Source organism: Aotus nancymaae, unplaced genomic scaffold, assembly GCF_030222135.1.
Source record: "Aotus nancymaae isolate 86718 unplaced genomic scaffold, 86718_ANA_hifiasm-v0.15.2.pri h1tg000032l_0, whole genome shotgun sequence".
NCBI classification, from domain to species: domain Eukaryota; kingdom Metazoa; phylum Chordata; class Mammalia; order Primates; family Aotidae; genus Aotus; species Aotus nancymaae.
Genome location: NW_026988445.1, coordinates 1,598,893 through 1,617,186, shown reverse-complemented (window position 1 = coordinate 1,617,186; position 18,294 = coordinate 1,598,893). Strand labels below are relative to the sequence as shown.

The following is an 18,294-nucleotide window of genomic DNA, read 5'->3' as shown; positions in this document are numbered from 1 at the left end:
ACTATCCCACTATTCATATATATCACTGGTTATACAGTCTAAGAAATTTAACTTACACAAGTGAGTAGATTTTAGTTAAAGAAGTAAAAACAATTATGGCACAATCACTTAGGTTTCTTTTTTTTTTTTAGAAGGCTAATTCAATGCCACAGGAAAAATGTGATAATTAAATACAATGAAATCAACTGTCAACATGTACAGATTCGGTTCAAAATAAATTAGAAAATTATTATTTAAAATGTTAAAAAAACTTAAAATGAAAGCATTACATGTCTACGAACTTAAAACACTAATATCCAATGATCTCCAGTAATATAATTTGCACTGGCCTGCTCTCTTAAACTGTGTAGTGTTATATATCTTTACAAACAAGTCAATATAATTATAACAAATTTAATATAGACTTACAGTGGCTTATATTCCAAGAGAAATCTGCCACTGAAACAGACATCTCAAAAATTAAAGGCAAGTACTGGAGTTTCATGATACTTAATTTTTTAAATGTATTTCAATTATGACAGAGAGAGTTAAATAATCTCTAAGCTCTTTGCATCAATTTTTTAAGATCTATGAATCAAAAACACTCAGGAGTCAGAGGCAAGAGGAAGCTTGAGCCCAGGAAGTCAAGGCTGTAGCACGCCATGATCACACCTGTCAATAACTACTGAACAACAGCCTAAGCAACATAGCAGAACCAGTTCCAAAAAAACAAAAAAGCATACATTTCTACATCAAAAATAGCAGCTATGCCATAAACATTATTATAGAGCTATTAATTTCTACTTTTAAAGTGAATAATGAAATTCAAAAGTAAATGACATTTTCTACATTACTTTACTACAAATTACAAAAGTATTTAATAAGATATAAAATATTCCAGAAAGACTACCAAACCTTGAAAAAATCTTCAAGCTGTTTACTATTGTAAAGAGCAGGAATATTGGCAGAGAACTGTAGCAGGTCTTCAGCACACTGTCTTCTCTCTTCAATAACAGTTTCATCAAATCGCCCTACAATTAAATAAGAATCAACACTTTAAGGAAGGAATGACCAAACACTGCTTTATGATAGTTTATGTACACAGATAAGAAAGCAGCAGCAGGCCTATCACTTAGTTGCTTTGCTTATTGTGCAAACTTCTGAAGTCAAATGTAATCTCTACAATTAGAATCATCAGTACTCTCACTAGAAAATGTTTCTAATAAAACGAGAGGCAGAGGTGTCAACTGATAAATAAATGGTACATTCATAATTTAGAGCCTGTCAATATAAGAAAGTTGCCATTTAAGAAGCTGGCGATTTGAAACTAAAGTTGAAAAGAGAATTTTAAAGAACTGAAATGGTTTTCTATAGTAATCTAATACTGTAATTACTCATGTAATTTTCCCTTTTCTACTTTTTTTGATTTATAAAAGGGCTGAAGAGAGGAAATTATGAGAACATCTGTATTATCAGTGGGGTCAAAAACCTCAGCTTGAAGCAAAAAGCTTTTATGCTAAATTCCATGTGTGATGCTGTCAGCATACATAACAGCATGCTTGTGAGAAAAAGGAACACAAACACAGCACCAGTGAGTTCTGCTTTACAAGGTGATCAAAAGGTGGTTTCCATAGAATTTTTAAATGATATATACAGTTTGAATGCTGATAAGACATTTTCAAATATGATCATTTTGTATTACTTTTAGATTAGACTACCAGTTGACATTTATCATATGCCATGTATCATACTGATTGCAATGAAAAAATACAAAATCAGAAAAGCAGCATCATCACATACTTAAACATTTTAAGTGTCTTCGCAGAGTATTAACAGAAAACTGAGGCACAAAGAGATTCCTAGTTATAGAGGCAAGTGCCTAAATGACTGGCAAGTGAAACTGAACCACTAAAATATCCTCTGCCCAGCGTGTCTCATGCTTATGGTTAAGTGTCTATTTCATGATAACTAAAAGGACCTGAGTTCAAATACTAGCTCTATCATTCACTAGCTGTAAAATCTTAGGCAGATTATTTCCTCATTTGTAAAATGTAAGAAATGAATAATGTACTTAAGGTTCCAATTCCATGCCAGGCACACTGTAAGCACTTAATAGAATATTATGGTTCTTTGGATCTTCAAGTTCTACCATAGTGACTAAACACAGAGAAAATTTTAATTGACTGTGTAAGTGAATAACAAAAACTTTTTAAAGCCATGTAAAAATACATAAATAACTGTCTTGCAGTGAAACATTATCACAGGTAACCTTTTTTTTTTCCTAGACAGAGTCTCACTCTGTCAGCCAGAGTGATCACAAGCTCACTGCAGCCTCAATCTTCCAGGCTCAAGCAATCCTTCCACTTCAGTCTCCCAAGGAGCTGGGACTACAGGCACATGTCACCACAGCCAGCTAATTTTTTTGTAGAGGGAGGGTCTCACTATGCTGCCCAGGCTAGTGTCGAATTCCTGGATGCAAGTGATCCTCCCATCTAGGCCTCCCAAACTGCTGGGATTGTAGGCATGAGCCACAGTACCCAGCCTATAACAGGAAATCTTAATAGTGGGTCCATACACAACCTCTTAGGCAATGGTTCATGGATGGGCTCCAAAGACAACATCCTACAGAATTCCATGCACATGTACACACAGATGCACTTTTCTTAGGATAGGGTCTATAACTTTTATCAGTTTCCTGAAAGAGCCCAGGACTAAATAAGGGTCAGCGGGCAAGTGGTAGTCAATTAGAGGATTCCTAACTTTCTGTATGCTGCTTTACTTACTATGGAATAGGCTGTCCACTGCTATCCAAATATTTGTTCTTGCTTTCTTCCCCAATTTTTATTCAAATGGGTACATGACAGCCCAGGGGGAAAAAGAAAACAAAAACTGTAATTGCCAGCTTGCTTGGCACTTAGGCATAGATATAAACTAAGTTCTGGCAAATAACACAAGTTATACTGTAGCTTCCCAGAAATCTTTTTGAAAGACAAATAATATACAACCTCTCTCTCCTTCTCTTCTTTGTCCCTTCCCCCTTCCAAGAAGGATCAGGACGTGAAAGGTTAAAAATGACAGAAGCAGGGTGCAGTGGCACAAATCTATAATCCCAGCTTCTCAGGAGGCTGAGGCCAGAAGGCTCACTAGAACTTAGGAGTTCAAGTCAGCCTAGGCAACACAGCGGGACTACATCTCATTAAAAAAATGACAGAGCAACAAACAAGACAGGAGCTTAGATTCTGGATCACTGTGCAGCTGCCACGCTAGAGGCTACCTCTAAACCTTTTGCCATAAGGAAGAAATTGACTTCTATCTTAAGTTTTCTCACAAATAACCAAACCCAACATAATCCATTATGCTACGTTTTTGTTAGTTCTCAGTTCAAGTGCAACAATTAAACTCAACCCTCCCAATAATAATACCAAACCTAAAATGACACTACTTGCTTACGTATCACTAATACTAACTAGAAACAAATTTGCAAGAACCCCAATACGTAAAACCAATTACCTGGCTTGAAAACAATCTAAATGATTTAATCTTAGGAAAAAATCTACTGGCCAACTAGATTAAATGTTCATTATTCCTTACTTTGCATAAATAAGAAAGTATGAATCAGTGCTTATGATTATAGTCCAAGATATTTATCCCTTAAAGAAAAAAGTAAATTCAACTGCCTATAAATTAATATTATTAATTCTGTAAACATCTATAAGCTTAGAACAATAACCCAGAAAATGCACACATTATTTTATGTATCAACCCACTAGACTACCTAAGAATATCTTTGAATGCATTAACTGCTTGTTGAGAAATTTTAATGGAAGCCTTAATATTTAATAGTACCCTAAAAAGATCTTATTGCTATCTGAAACAAATACAAAAAAATTGGAGGCTTTAATCTTCCCCATTAAGCTAAAATAAAATGCTTAAGCAATGGAATAAATGCCAAAAGCACATCTTGTTGTACTTCTATTGATTTATTGTTTCTATTCCACTAAACTTTGACAAGCAGATACGAATTAAGACATTTTTTCAGAATAGTGCACAACCAAAAATAAAGGGTTATGCATTAAAAGCTTCAATCACATTTAATCCTATTATCAGAACAAAAACGATAAAGGAACATGCTCATTTCTTTGTTCCTAAAATACGTCAGAGTAACAACAGAAGAATGGTATTAAGTGGGCAAAGGACATAAACAGAAACTTCTCAAAAGAAGACATACAAGCAGCCAACATGAAAATATGCTCAACATCACTGTTCATTAGAAAAATGCAAATCAAAACCATAATGAGATACCAACTCATGCCAGTGAGAATGGCTATTATTAAAAAGGCAAAAAATAACAGATGCTGGCGAGGTTGTACAGAATAGGCAATGCTCATACACTATTGGTGGGAGTGTAAATTAGTTCAGCCCCTGTGGAAGGCATGTTGGAGACTTCTCAAAGAACTAAAAATAAAATTACCATTTGACCCAGCAATCCCACTACTGGGTATATACCCAATGGAAAATGAATCATTCTACCAAAAAGACACCTGCACTCTCATGTTTATCATAGCACTATTCATGATAGTAAAGACATGGAATCAGCCTAGGTGCCCATCAACAGTGGACTGGATAAAGAAAATATGGTACATATACATAGTACATGGAATACTACACAGCCATAAAAAAAGAACAAAATAATGTCCTTTGCAGCAACATGGATGCAGGTGGAGGCCATTATCCTAAGTGAATTAACACAAGAACAGAAAACCAAATATCACATGTTCTCACTTTAAGTGGAAGCTAAACATTGGGTACACATGGACATAAAGATGGGCACAACAGACACTGGGATCTCCAAAAGTCGGGATGGAAGGAGGGAGACAACTGTTAAGAAACCATCTATTGGATGCTATATTCACTATTTGGGTGGTAAGTTCATTTGAAGCCCAGATCTCAACACCACACAATATACCCAGGTAACAAACCTTCACATGTACCCACTGAATCTCAAATAAAATAATTTTTCCCATTTCCTGATAAGAATACAATTTTTAAAAATAGATTTTTAGGAGACCATTAATACATGAATAGACAAACCACTGACTGGGAGAAAACATCTGCAAAACATCAAAGTATCTAAGATATACAAAGAACTCCAGCCCCACAAAATAGGTAAAACATGGAAATAGATACTCCAAAAAAAATAATATATGAGTATCTAATAATCACATGAAAAAATGTTCAGCCTATTAGTCATCAAGGAACTGAAGGTTAAAACCATAATAAGATACCATTACACACTCCCCAGAAAGGCTAAAATTAAAAAGACTGATAATGCCCCATGTTGGTGAGAGTATGAAGCAGCCAGAAATTTCATACATTGTTGATGGGAATATAAAATGATACAAGCACTTTTGGAAAGAGTCTCTTAGTTTCTTATGAAAGTAAACATATATCTATCTTATCATCCAGAAATTATATTCCTAGGTATTTACCCAAGAGAACTAGATGTCCATATAAAGATGTTTATAGTAATAGATTTACTTATAATCACGCTGAACTGGAAACATTCCAGGTGCCCGTTGACAGGACAGTGGATAAACAGACTGTGATACATTTAAACTAAACAGCAGTAAAAAGGAATGAACCCCTGATGAACACAATAGCATGGATGAATCCCAAAAACCTGCTGCATGAGGGAAGCCAGACACAAAAAGGTTGTACAGCGTGATTCCATTTATAGGAAAATCCAGGGTGTACAAAACTAACATACAGTGGAAAAAGTTCCTTCTGGGGAGCTTGAGGGCAGGGATTGACAGGGAAGGGGGAAGAATAAAATTTAGGTGGTAGTAATGCTCTATACCTTGATAGGAGTTTGGGTTATATAGGTATATGTCACACATACAATGGGACACTTAAGATTTGTCCATTTAACTGTATGTAATCTTATCTAAAAGCTGTAAACAAATACTGAACTCTTATTAATGATAATACGCTAAAATATTTATGGGTGAAGGACACTGGTATCTGCACTTTATGCTGAAATGCCTAAAACCAAGACAGATTATGGAGAGATAAAGGATAAAGAAAATATAGGAAAATGTCACTTGTACACATCTTTCAACTTGTCTATATACTTGAAAATTTTCATAATAAAATGTTTCATAAATAAAGTCTACCATAAAGAAAAAAAAGTAATGGTAGCATAAATGAAAACACACAGATGAATTTTAATCAAATAACTTCTAGAACTAACATATTTAATAAAGACAACCTAATTTGAAAATTTTCAAAAAAGTAGCAGCAAGATTCAATAGTCATCCTAATGGCAGACAATAACCTTAGAAGTATTCTCTACTTGTGTATCCTTCATCATAATCAAATTTTCACTTGAAAGGCTGTAACAACATGAGAAATCATAATCAGGTGCTTCTCCTACTGCAGCTTTGAATTTCCATTCACAGTACCAATGTTTATTTTCCTGTGAACAGAGTAAAAAAATTATAGGTAAACATAGAAAATGCAAAACAAATTTTTCCCGAGGTTTACTGTGCAATATTATATACCTCATCTTATTGAATTTCTATTTACTGCTCTTCACAGATACTGCATTTTTTACAAATTGAAGATCTGTGGCAACATTTTTCCAATAGCACGTGCTCACTTTATGTCTCTGTGTCATATTTTGGGAAATGTCACAATCGAACTTTTTCATTATTATTATTATATATCTGTTTTAGTGATCTATGATCAGTAATCTTTGGTATGGGCATTTGTAATACAATTATAATGTTTTGAGGCACCACAAACCACAAGAATATAAGAGGCAAACTTAGTTGATAGGTGTTGTGTGTATTCTGACTGCTCCACCAACCAGCTGTACCCAATCTCCCTTTCCTCAGGCCTCTGTATTCCCTGAGACACAACAATATTGAAAGTACAACAATTAACCTCTACAATGGCCTCTGAGTGTTCAAGTGAAAGGAAAAGTTATAGATGTCTCACTTTAAATCAAAAGCTAGAAATACGGCAGGGTGTAGTGTGGCTCATGCCTATAATCCCAATACTCTGAGAGGCTGAGGTGGGCTGATTAGTTGAGCCCAGGAGTTTGAGATCAACCTAAGTAATTGTGAAACCCCAACTCTACAAAAAAAATAAATAATTAGCTGGGCATAGTGAAACATGCCTGTAGTCTCAGATATTCAGGAGGCTGAGCTGGGAGGACTGCTTGAGTCCCAGAGGTCAAGGGTGCAGTGAGCCATGATTGCGTCACTACACTCCAGCCTCAGAAACAGAGCAAGACTCTTGGTAAGAAAGGTATAACACAAACCAAGATATGCTGAAAATTAGGCCTCTGGCACCAGCTAGCCAAGTTGTGAATACAAAAAACAAGTTCTTAAAAGAAATTAAAAGTGTTACTCCAGTGAACACACAAATGACAAGAAAGTGAAGCAGACTTATTGCTGACATAGATAAAGTAAACCAGCCCCAACATTCCCTTAAACCAAACCCTACTCCAGAGCAAGGCCCTAACTCTCTAGTTCTATGAAGGCTGAGAGAGGTGAGGAAGCTGCAAAAGAAAAGTTGAAAGCTAGCAGAGGTTGGTACATGAGGTTTAAGGAGTGAAGCCATCACCATTAACATAAAACTGCAAGGTGATGCAGCAAGGGCTGATCTGCAGAGGCTGCTGCAAGTTATATAAAAGATCTAGAAAAGATCATTGATAAAGATAGCTACACTAAAGAACAGATTTTTAATGGAGACAAAACAGTCTTCTTTTGGGAGAAAATGCTATCCAACACTTACATACATAGAGAGGAGAAGTCGTGCTTGGTTTCAACACTTCAAAGGACAGGCTGATTCTTTTGTCAAAAGTTAATGCAGCTGGTGACTTTAAGTTGAAGCCAATGCTTACTGACCATTCTGAAAATCCTAGGGCCCTCAAGAAGTAGGCTAAATCCACTCTGCCTGTGTTCCATCAGTGGAAAAACAAAGCGTGGATGACAGTACATCTGTTAACAGCATGGCCTATTGAGTATTTTAAGACCACAGTTGAGACCTATTGCATAGAAAAAAAAAAAAGATTCCTTTAAAAAAAAAAATGTCTTTTTTTGTTTTGAGACAGAGTCTTGCTCTGCCCAAGCTGGAGTGCAGTGGCATGATCTCAGCTCACTGCAACCTCTGCCTCCCAAATTCAAGCTATTCTTCTGCCTCAGCCTCCTCAGTAGCTGGGATTACAGGCACATGCTACCACGCCCCGCTAATTTTTGTATTTTTAGTAGAGACAGGGTTTCACCACATTGGCCAGGCTAGGCTCAGACTCCTGACCCTGTGATCCACCTGCCTCGACCTCCCAAAGTGCTAGGATTATAGGCATGAGCCACTGTGCCCAGCCCTTTCAAAATATTATTGCTCATTGACAATGAATCTGGCTGGTTCACTTGAAACTCTGATGGAGATGTACAAGGAGATTAACGTTGTTTTCATCAGCTAACACAACATCTATTCTGCAGTCCATGGGATCAAGGAGTCATTTTGTACTTTCAATTCTCCTTATTTAAGAAATACATTTCATAGGCTATAGATGCCATACAAATGATTCCTCCCATGGATCTAAGCAAAATAAGTTGAAAATCTTCTGGAAAGGATTCACCATCCTAGATGCCATGGAGAACATCTGTGATTCATGGGGGAAGGTAAAACTATCAACTTTTTTTTTTTTTTGAGACAGTGTCTCATGCTGTCACCCAGGCTGGAGTGCAGAAACACGATCTCAGCTCACTGCAACCTCCGCCTCCTACCCAGGAGAATCAAGTGATTCTCATGTCTCACCCTCCCGAGTAGCTGGGATTACAGGTGTGCACCACCATATCCAGCTAATTTTTGTATTTTTAGTATATATGGGGTTTCACCATGTTGGCCAGGCTGGTCTTGAACCCCTGAACTCAAGTGATCCACCTACTCTAGGCTCCCAAAGTGTTGGGATTACAGGCATGATAATCCACCATGCCCGGCCCATACTAGTAAGACTTTTGAAGCTGATTCTAACCCTCATGTATGACTTTGAGAGGTTCAGGACTTCAGTGGAGGAAGTAACTGCAGATGTGGTAGAAATAGCAAGAAAACTAAAACCGGAAGAGGAGCCTGAAGATGTGATTGAATTGCTGCAATCTCATGATAAAAGTTAAATGAACAAGGAGTTGCTTCTTATGGATGAGCAAAGAAAGTGGTTTCTTGATAAGGAGTCTACTCCTGGTGAAGATGCTGTGAATACTGTTGAAATGACAACAAAGGATTTTGAACGTCACATACACTTAGTTGATAAAGCAGTCACAGGATTTGAGGACTGACTCCAATACTGAAAGAAGTTCTATGTGGTAAAATGTTATCAAACAGCATCACATGCTACAGAGAAATCTTCTGTGAAAGGAAGAGTCAGTGAGTCAAAGAATCTTTTGTGAAAGGAAGAGCAAATCTCATTATTGTCTTATTTTAAGAAATTGCCACAAACACCCCAACTTTCAGCAACCACCACTCTCATCAGATAGCAGCCATCAACATGGAGACAAGATCCTCCACCAGCAAAAAGATTACTACATACTGAAGGCTCAGATGATCACTAGCATTTTTAGCAATATAGTATTTCTTAAGGTATGTACATTTTTTAAGACATAGTGCTACTGCACACTTAACAGACTACAGTATAGTGTAAACATAACCTTTATATGCACCAGGAAACGAAAATATTCTGTGAGACTCACTTTATTGTAATGGTTTGAAACCAAATCTGCAACATCTCTGAGGTATACCTATATTATGTGTATGTATATATATATATTGTGTATGTGTATTTCTATGTGTGTGTAATATATATAAGCTACTCCCCTACCCCCAATTACCCAACAATGGTTTATTAAAAGCTGTAGAGAGGAGGAAATTAAATCCAAACATTCTAACTAAGCTCATTAATCACTAGAAATAAAGCCTCTCTGTTTGATTTATAAGCTGTCTTTAATCTTACCTCTGTTGTTTTCATTACTTAGAACAACTCCTACATAGCAGAGTTTAAACTTTTTTAAAATGCACACTAGTCATCAAAAGCTAGTTCATAGAAATAAAATTTATCCTTGACCAGCATGAAATTATCTTTTAGCTTAATGCTGATGATTCTTAACTACATCAAAAATTAATTCACAAAATAAAAAGAGAGGTCAAGATTCTGTGGATTAAATTCTCTCTGGCCAAAAGCACTAGGAACACACTTGTAGTTAAATAAGCTGAATTTATTACTTCTTTCAACTAATAAAAATACATACCATTGGGAACACTGAGGCATTTCACCAGAGGGTATTAGAAAGGACTTACAGGGTTTTGGCTTGTGTTAGGTACTTTTGGGAAAGGTTCAAGGAAATGAGGTTCTGCCCTGGATTGGATGCTGTCAGGAAGTGGAGGTAATTCTATGATTCTCTCAATTCTAATTCTATGATTCTATGATTTTTTAATAAATCTTACTATGAGGCAGGAAAAATGAAGGCTAAGGCTATAATTAGAAGAGGTAGTCATCCACTGTAACCAGGATGACGATATCTGATCATTTTTGTGACTTGAAAAATATTTATGTTTTCATCTGTGTTCAGACATGATTACAGGATGGTCTTGTTTTTGTCCTATATCTAGGGACATGGAGTGACCTTGTCTAATGTTCATGTTCTATGAAATTGTGTATGTTCGATAGGAGAATAACGCAGCCTAACTGCAAATTCCAACTCTAAAAAACACCAAGGTCAAACCAACATAGTGCCTGGCCAGTTCTTGGCTATCAGGGGCTGCCTTTCTCTTTCTCACAGGAAGTCATACTGATGATAGATACAACAAAACAAACGACAAACAATGATCTATTCATGAGAAAACAATCAGACAGATATAGCTTGTGAAACCTACAAAACTACTGTCCTACACTCTTAAAAAATGTCAATGTCATAAAAGACCAAAAAAATAATAATAATAAGGACTATTCTAGATTAAAGAAACAAACCAAGAGAGGCATGATTATGAATGAGAAAAAAAAGCTAAAAGTTGTCCATTTCAAGGACAACTACAGAAATCTGAACATAGATTGCATTATATCAATGTTAAATTTCATAGGTGTAATATGGTATTACGGTCATAGCAGAAATATGGGAAGTAGGGATGAACTACCATAATATCTGCATTTTATTCTCAAATGGTTCAGGAAAAAATGAGAGACACATACACATACAGAGAGAAATGCAGGAAGTGTGGCAAAATGTTAACAATCCATCAACTTGGAAAAAAAAGGTATATAAGTGTTCACTATACTATTCTCTTGGTGGGGGGGGTCTGTAAATTTGAAATTTTGTCAATTTAAAAAAAAATGGAGAAAAATACGTAAGTTAAGTGCTATGCTGATGAGATGAAGAACCAAGAAAGGTGAACAACTAACTCAGATGAAAAGAAGCATGGCAAACTTCCTAGAAGAGACATCTTCTGAAAGGCTAACCAGAAAGTTCACAGTGGAGCAGCACAAAACTAAAGGAGACACAAGAGAGTAAGGTATGTTAGAAGACTGGTAAACTCACTGACCAACAGATAATAGCTAACACTAGCTGATATGCATTTAGCATGGAGCTAAATATAATACAGATGTAACTGTCAGAACAGTAAGTTATTATTCTTACCTTACCAATAAGAAAACTAGACTCAGATGTTAATCTGTATAAGATCACACTGGTAGTAAATAGTGAACAGAAGTTATGGGTCTAAATCTATCTGACTGCAAAAAATAGATACTTCTCACCATACCACTACAACAATAACTACATCTGATGACATGTAAATTACAAGAGAACTCCTTTGCTGCTGAAGTTTACTTACTAAAAATGTAAGAGGACCTATAAAAAGTTAGATGACTGGCCAGGTGCGGTGGCTCACACCTGTAATCCCAGCACTTTGGGAGGCTGAGGCAGGCGGATCACCTGAGATCAAGAGTTCGAGACCAGCCTGGCCAGCATGGCAAAACCCCATCTCTATTAAAAATACAAAAAGTAGCCAGGAGTGGTGGTAAGCACCTGTAATCCTAGGTATTTGGGAGGCTGAGGCAGGAGAATCACTTTAATCTGGGAGGCAGAGGTTGCAGTGAGCGGAGATGGCACCACTGCCCTCTAGCCTGGGCAACCAAGCGAGACTCCGCCTCATTTAAAAAAAAAAAAAGTAGATGATTAACCAACAATTCCTTCCATATAACCACAGCTGCTGCCTACAAGGTTCATTACAGCTATCAAATATTACAAATGGACTGTACCATTTATTGAAAGAGATAAACTGCTTACTTATTAAGATTAATAAGAAACTTTCATTCTATAACATGGAAGGATGTGGAGAAAAGTTTAAGATAATTCATTAGCAGTTGATAATAACAGCTAAGAACTTCAACCAATTTAAAAGCCACTCTCTTTCACCCAGTGACAACCTTCTTTTTTAAGAAGCCAGCTATGTATCCTCCAACATTAAAGATAAATGTGTTAAATTCCACAGTATAGAAATGCAAGGCAAAAAGTAAAAATATCCCTCCCACCACTCCCTCATAGGTTATATACACTACACAAATGTATATAGGTATGATTCATATATGTTTATTTACACATACAAAGGATCTTATTAAACATGATTATATGCAATATTTGTTTTGTTTAGCTTAAAAACATATCTTGGACATCTTTCCATACAACTGTATTTCAAACAGCCCCATAATCCTATTACTTGGCTAAATTATGGCACATCCATATAATCATAGACTGAGAAACATTCAATTTTCAGTTTTCTTCTACTGAATATAATGTTGCAATGAACACCCTTGTGTTTATATGTGCACATGTGTGTTCTCTTTGAGTCATCCACAGACTGCAGGTGGTCCCTAAAGGGTCTTTCAGGCAATCAACAAGGTCAAACCATTTTCATAATACTACAAAAGCAGTTGCATTTTTTTTTTCTGCACTGACATTTGCACTGATGGTCTAAAAGCAATGGTAATAAAACCGCTGACCTCTTAGCATGAAATCAAGGCAACACCACCAAACTATACTTACTCGTAATCATTATATTCCTTACTGCCACTCACTCATATTTAAAAAAAGAAAAAGAAATTTAATGCCAGTTTCACTTAGAATGTCCTTGATAAAGCAGTAAAAATTATTAACTTTATTAAGTCTCAATCCTTGAGAACATTTCTTTTTTAAATTCTGTGAAATGAAATAAACTATAACTATTCAGATTTAGATATCTGACAGATCTTTTCTCAAACATAAACAACATGGGCCTAACAATTCCAGGAAAATAACCAACAGTACTGTCATCAGCGATAAAATTCAAGCTGTCAAGCCACTGTGAGTTAACAGCTTCCCAATACTTTAAAATTTTTTCCTTGGAAATCTGTGATATTAATGATTTTCAACACTGTATAATGAAATGGGTAAACATTTACAAAATCTGTATAATTCAGGAAATCAATATTTTTCAAATGACCAATTCAGGATGTTACAAACTCATGTCCAGGTAAAAGATATATTCAAATCTAAGACAGGCCAATGGATTATAATGTTACAAAGTACAAAAGGTTCATTTACACAGTTCTGATTTGCAACTAACCTTTAAGAAATTACCACACATCAAGTTTTGGTGTATCAAAGAATACCTTCAATTATCTGTAAAAGGTATTAAAACACTCCTCCCTTTTTCAACTGCATTATCTGTGTGATCCTGAATTTTACTCATATACTTCAACCAAAACAACATATCTCGACAGACTGAATACAGAAACAGATATAATAATCCAGTTATCTCCTATTAAGCCAGATATTAGAGATTTGTAAAAAAAAAAAAAAAAAAAAAACCAATACTATTCTTCTTGCTATTTCTTTTGTGCTTTGGAAGAATCATTTTTCATAAAAATGTCCTTTTATGTTAACATGTAGTGTATTATTTTATTTAATACAATTTTTAAAATTTCTAGTATGGTAAATATTAATAGTTATAACCCACATAAACAACAGTCCTTTGAAGTCCTCAATAATTTTTAAGAATATAAAGAGGAATTCTAATACCAAAACATCTAATACTCATTCATATATCTCTCTCATGTAGACATGAGAATAGATGTGTAGAAAATTAATTAAAAACAAAATAGAAAAGTTTTATTTCAAATTGCCCTCCAAAAAAAACCATGTGAATTTATACTCTTCCTATTGTATATCTATCACTCCATACTAGGTATAATCAAACATTTTAATTTTGGCTTTGAGATTGACTTTCAATGACATCATTTCCTATAACTACTCTACCTTTTAAATCTTAACTCATACTTTCATTTTGCTCCACTTATTTTTCAAGTATTTATATGTCAGGTACAGTCCCACATGCTGAAGATACATTCATAAGACTGAAGCAGTCTTTGGATCACACAGCTTAGGGTCTTGTCAAGGAATCAAAGAGAAAGGGAGAAAACTATAATTAAAGGGCAAGGGAGGGTTCTTACTTTTAGAACACAAGAAAACAATACTGGCTATAGGTTTAGAGGCACAATTCTTAAAACTCCTCAGATTGACGACTTTGTAAAATTATCTTCATCTTCATATTTACAGTGCCACAAGCCTTAAAAACTTGACAGTGAGGATACCACATCCTAAAACAGTCCTCTTTCTCAACTCTGGATCGTAATGCTCACTTCTTCAACCATAAGACTCTTAAGTTTCTTAGAGGGGCTGTTTGCATCATGATATCCTCAGTGCCAGTTTTCAAAAGCTTCTTGAATTAAATGTGCCCATAAAATTTCTAGATAATTGTTAGCTGGACTGAAATTAGTCAAAGAAGATATGACTGACAATAGATTTTTGGCATATAAACATGCTTGTCAGGCACATTAACAGCAAAATGGGGCTGGGCACGGTGGCTCATGCCTGTAATCCCAGCACTTTGGGAGGCCAAGGTGGGTGGATCACCTGAGGTCAGGAGTTTTGAGACCAGCCTGGTCAACATCGTGAAACCCCATCTCTACTAAAAATACAAAAATTAGCCATGCATGGTGGCACATGCCTGTAATCCCAGCTACTCAGGAGGCTGAGGCAGGAGATCTCTTGAAACCAGGAGGTGGAGGTTGCAGTGAGCCGAGATTGAGCCATTGTACTCCAGCAGGGACAACAAGAACGAAACTCCATCTCAAAAAAAAAGAAAAGAACGGCAAAATGGTGGTCAAAAGAGGTAGTAGTTGCAATGGCAAAGAGCACATACATCTTTAAATGGGAAAGATATCAAGAAAACAGAGGAACCACTGATTTTGGATAGTAACTGTGAACAGAAAACAACAGAAATGTGAAGCACCATGGCCAAAGCAGGCCAAAGATCCAAGGTCAAAAGCAGGCAGTCACATGCTAACAGCCTACAATAGTAAGAGTTCATGAACTCACTAATGCTTGGTAGGGGAACAGAATAGATTGAAGACCCCGTCAGAAACTAATTGTTCTATTGCTATTGACCTGTTGTTGCCCACATACCTCAATTGCTTTCACCTAAGAAAACATAAATGTATTTCTTTTTATTATGTGCCCAAGTTACTTCTATTATGTACATCTCAAGATATTAAAAGTCATAAATTGTTACTATTAAATATTTGTTAAAATTAAAGAATCATAGCAACAAGCTTTTGATGATCACTTCATTCTGGCACAAATGCCACTGATGTTGCTACACTACGTGAGATTCTCTACATATTATCCCCAGATCTCAAGGAGGTGTAAAGCATAGAACATTCTGAAGAATGTTCTTGACACTTGAACAAGTGTCAAGTTCAGTGAATACTACAGTCCAGCCATCAGCCTGGAAAAATCCTTCTTCCATGTAGACTACAAACCAATGGAAATAGGTCATTCAGAATCACTTTCCGATCATTCAGAACTCTTCCTAAATCAGAGTATCAATATAGGGTTCAATCGAGAGACAGAAAGCACACAGTAATTTGAACATGGAAAAGTTTAATATAAAAAATTATTAGCCATGAGGCCAGGTGCAGTGGCTCATGCCTGTAATACCAGCACAGCACTTTGGGAGGCTGAGACAGGTGGATCACTTTGAGCTCAGTTTGAGACCAGCCTGAGCAACATGATGAAACCCTATCTCTACTAAAAATACAAAAATTAGTCGGGCATGGTAGCCTGTAATCCCAGCTACTCAGGAGTCTAAGGCTGGAGAATTGCTTGAACCCAGAGGTGGAGGTTGCAGTAAGCCAAGATCACACCACTGCACTCCAGCCTGGGCAGCAGAGTAAGACTCCATCTCAAAAAAAAAAAAATTATTAGCCATGAGAGTGGAGTAACAATAAAGGTAAAAAGAGAATGCTGAAGAATATCCTAGGGTAAGGGAGAACTCTGAAGAATACCCTAGGATGAGCGAGAATACCCAAAGAAGGAACAACTTAGAAGGAGCAATTCTTCCCCAAAGCTGGAATTCAGATCTCTGTGGAGAAGCTGTGGTTACAGCCACTGGATGGAAAAAAAGTTTGCTAGGTTCCCTAAGCCAATGTTGAACCACAGTTGCCAGAAAAGCAGGAAAGACTCCTCCAGAATTCAAGCATGCCAAGGCTGGCAGGTGAGCGCACAGTCATGGTGTGAGGAACCAACTCACCAGCAAGGTAATGCAAGGCATGGGATACCTAGTATCTGCACCAGGAAGGCCATAGGAAACAAGTTTCTGGGATTAAAGCAGGAAAGACAGCAGACAGGCATGCAGAAGGAGAGGGAGTTATTAGGAGCCCATGCTCCAGAAGGGCAACCAGGCCTAGAGTCCAAAATGTACTGGCAGGGAGAGGGAACACGGGACACAGCAAACAACTCTGCAGGGTGCTAGCAGGCCAAAGCTAAGGGTGGATACACAGACGAATTCCTGGTACACAGAAGGAGTCAGAGAGTTAGAAGCCCAGTCTCCAAGAGGCCTGTGGCACCTTGGTGTCCTTAGCTAGATGATCACCAAACTGGCTCAGCCTGCAAGCTTATCAAGAGATTATATGTCCGAAGCAGAATGGCTCTGGCAACAATGCAAAAAGAGCAAGACAAAACAAAATCCACAGGACACTGGAAGGAGGGAGACAAGCCCCTACACTCCTGCAACAAGAGCCCTCCGTTGCTAAGCTTAACAGTGTATTCACCATAAAGAAAAAAACACTGAAAGAGTCCTACCCATTAACCAAGTGGGAAATGAAGAAAGAGATTTCAAACTAAGAAGCAATAAAGAGATAACTGGCATAGCCTTTTAGAACCAATAATTATCACTGTAAGAGCCCCAGGAACTCCAGGCTGATCTTGAAAGGCAACAATTTCCCCAATGTTGAGGAGAAATACAGCTGGTACTAGCTATCAGAACATACTCTGTAAAGCCACTGCACAAAAATCAATGTGATATAAAAATAGGTATTTATATAAGAATAGACAAATAAATGCCACAAAAGAGAAAATCTTTAATTAATTAAAACTCATATGAAGTCTATACATAATACAGATAATAGTTCAACTTCATTGAGAAAAAGGTGGGTTATCTAACAAGTGATCTTATAAGTTCATTTCATCTGTAAAAACAAGTAAAACATCACCTGACATCCTGTTTAAATAAATTCCTCAATAATTATTTTTTTAAACTTTCTTTAACCTCTTACTATAATAATCATCTTGTAAAACATGTAGACATTAGAAGACATTTCTAGTCAAGACCAGAAACCTAAAACCAGGGGTTGGGAGGAAAGTACAAAGAACGAAACATACAACTGAACATATAAAACTGTGATTCACTAAAGCTATTATAAACAATTCTAAAATATATGTGTGTTTATATAATATATATGCACATATATATGTAGGTTTGCAAATGATTAGAGGTATGTGTAAATGTGTGCATTACACCTATGCATATAGATAAATGTATTACATTTCCTAATTCTGGCTGGTAAAAAAAGTTTAGAAGCAAGTTGCAAGGAGCATACCTACTGTCCAGGTAGTGATTTCTGTAGCAGCCAAGGTCCAGACAGAAAGTGAAATCCACACAGTGACTTGAATAGGGAGACTTATAAAGAATTATTAACTATTTACAAAGTATTAATTACTAAGAGGAAATAAAAGACAACTCTTAGGAATGCCTAGGTTGAGGAGGAGAACCAAAGGCTGGAATTCAGATCTCACTGGAGACAATGTGGCTGTAACCCACTGGTTGCCCCAGACATAGCTGTTCTAATAATGGGAGGGTCGAGCTTCACGGGCAAGGAAC

The 18,294-nt window shown here is 36.5% G+C and overlaps 1 protein-coding gene across 6 annotated transcripts in view; it reads right to left on the bottom strand.

Moving 5' to 3' along the window:
• RPS6KC1 (ribosomal protein S6 kinase C1) overlaps positions 1–18,294 on the bottom strand; it is a 199,864-nt gene that overhangs the window by 154,233 nt on the left and 27,337 nt on the right. For all 6 annotated transcript variants that reach the window (XM_012459629.2, XM_064383496.1, XM_021677181.2 and 3 more), the window contains one exon: positions 895–1,010. In XM_012459629.2, the coding sequence (XP_012315052.2) occupies positions 895–1,010 (116 nt within the window). The remainder of the gene's footprint in view (positions 1–894; positions 1,011–18,294) is intronic.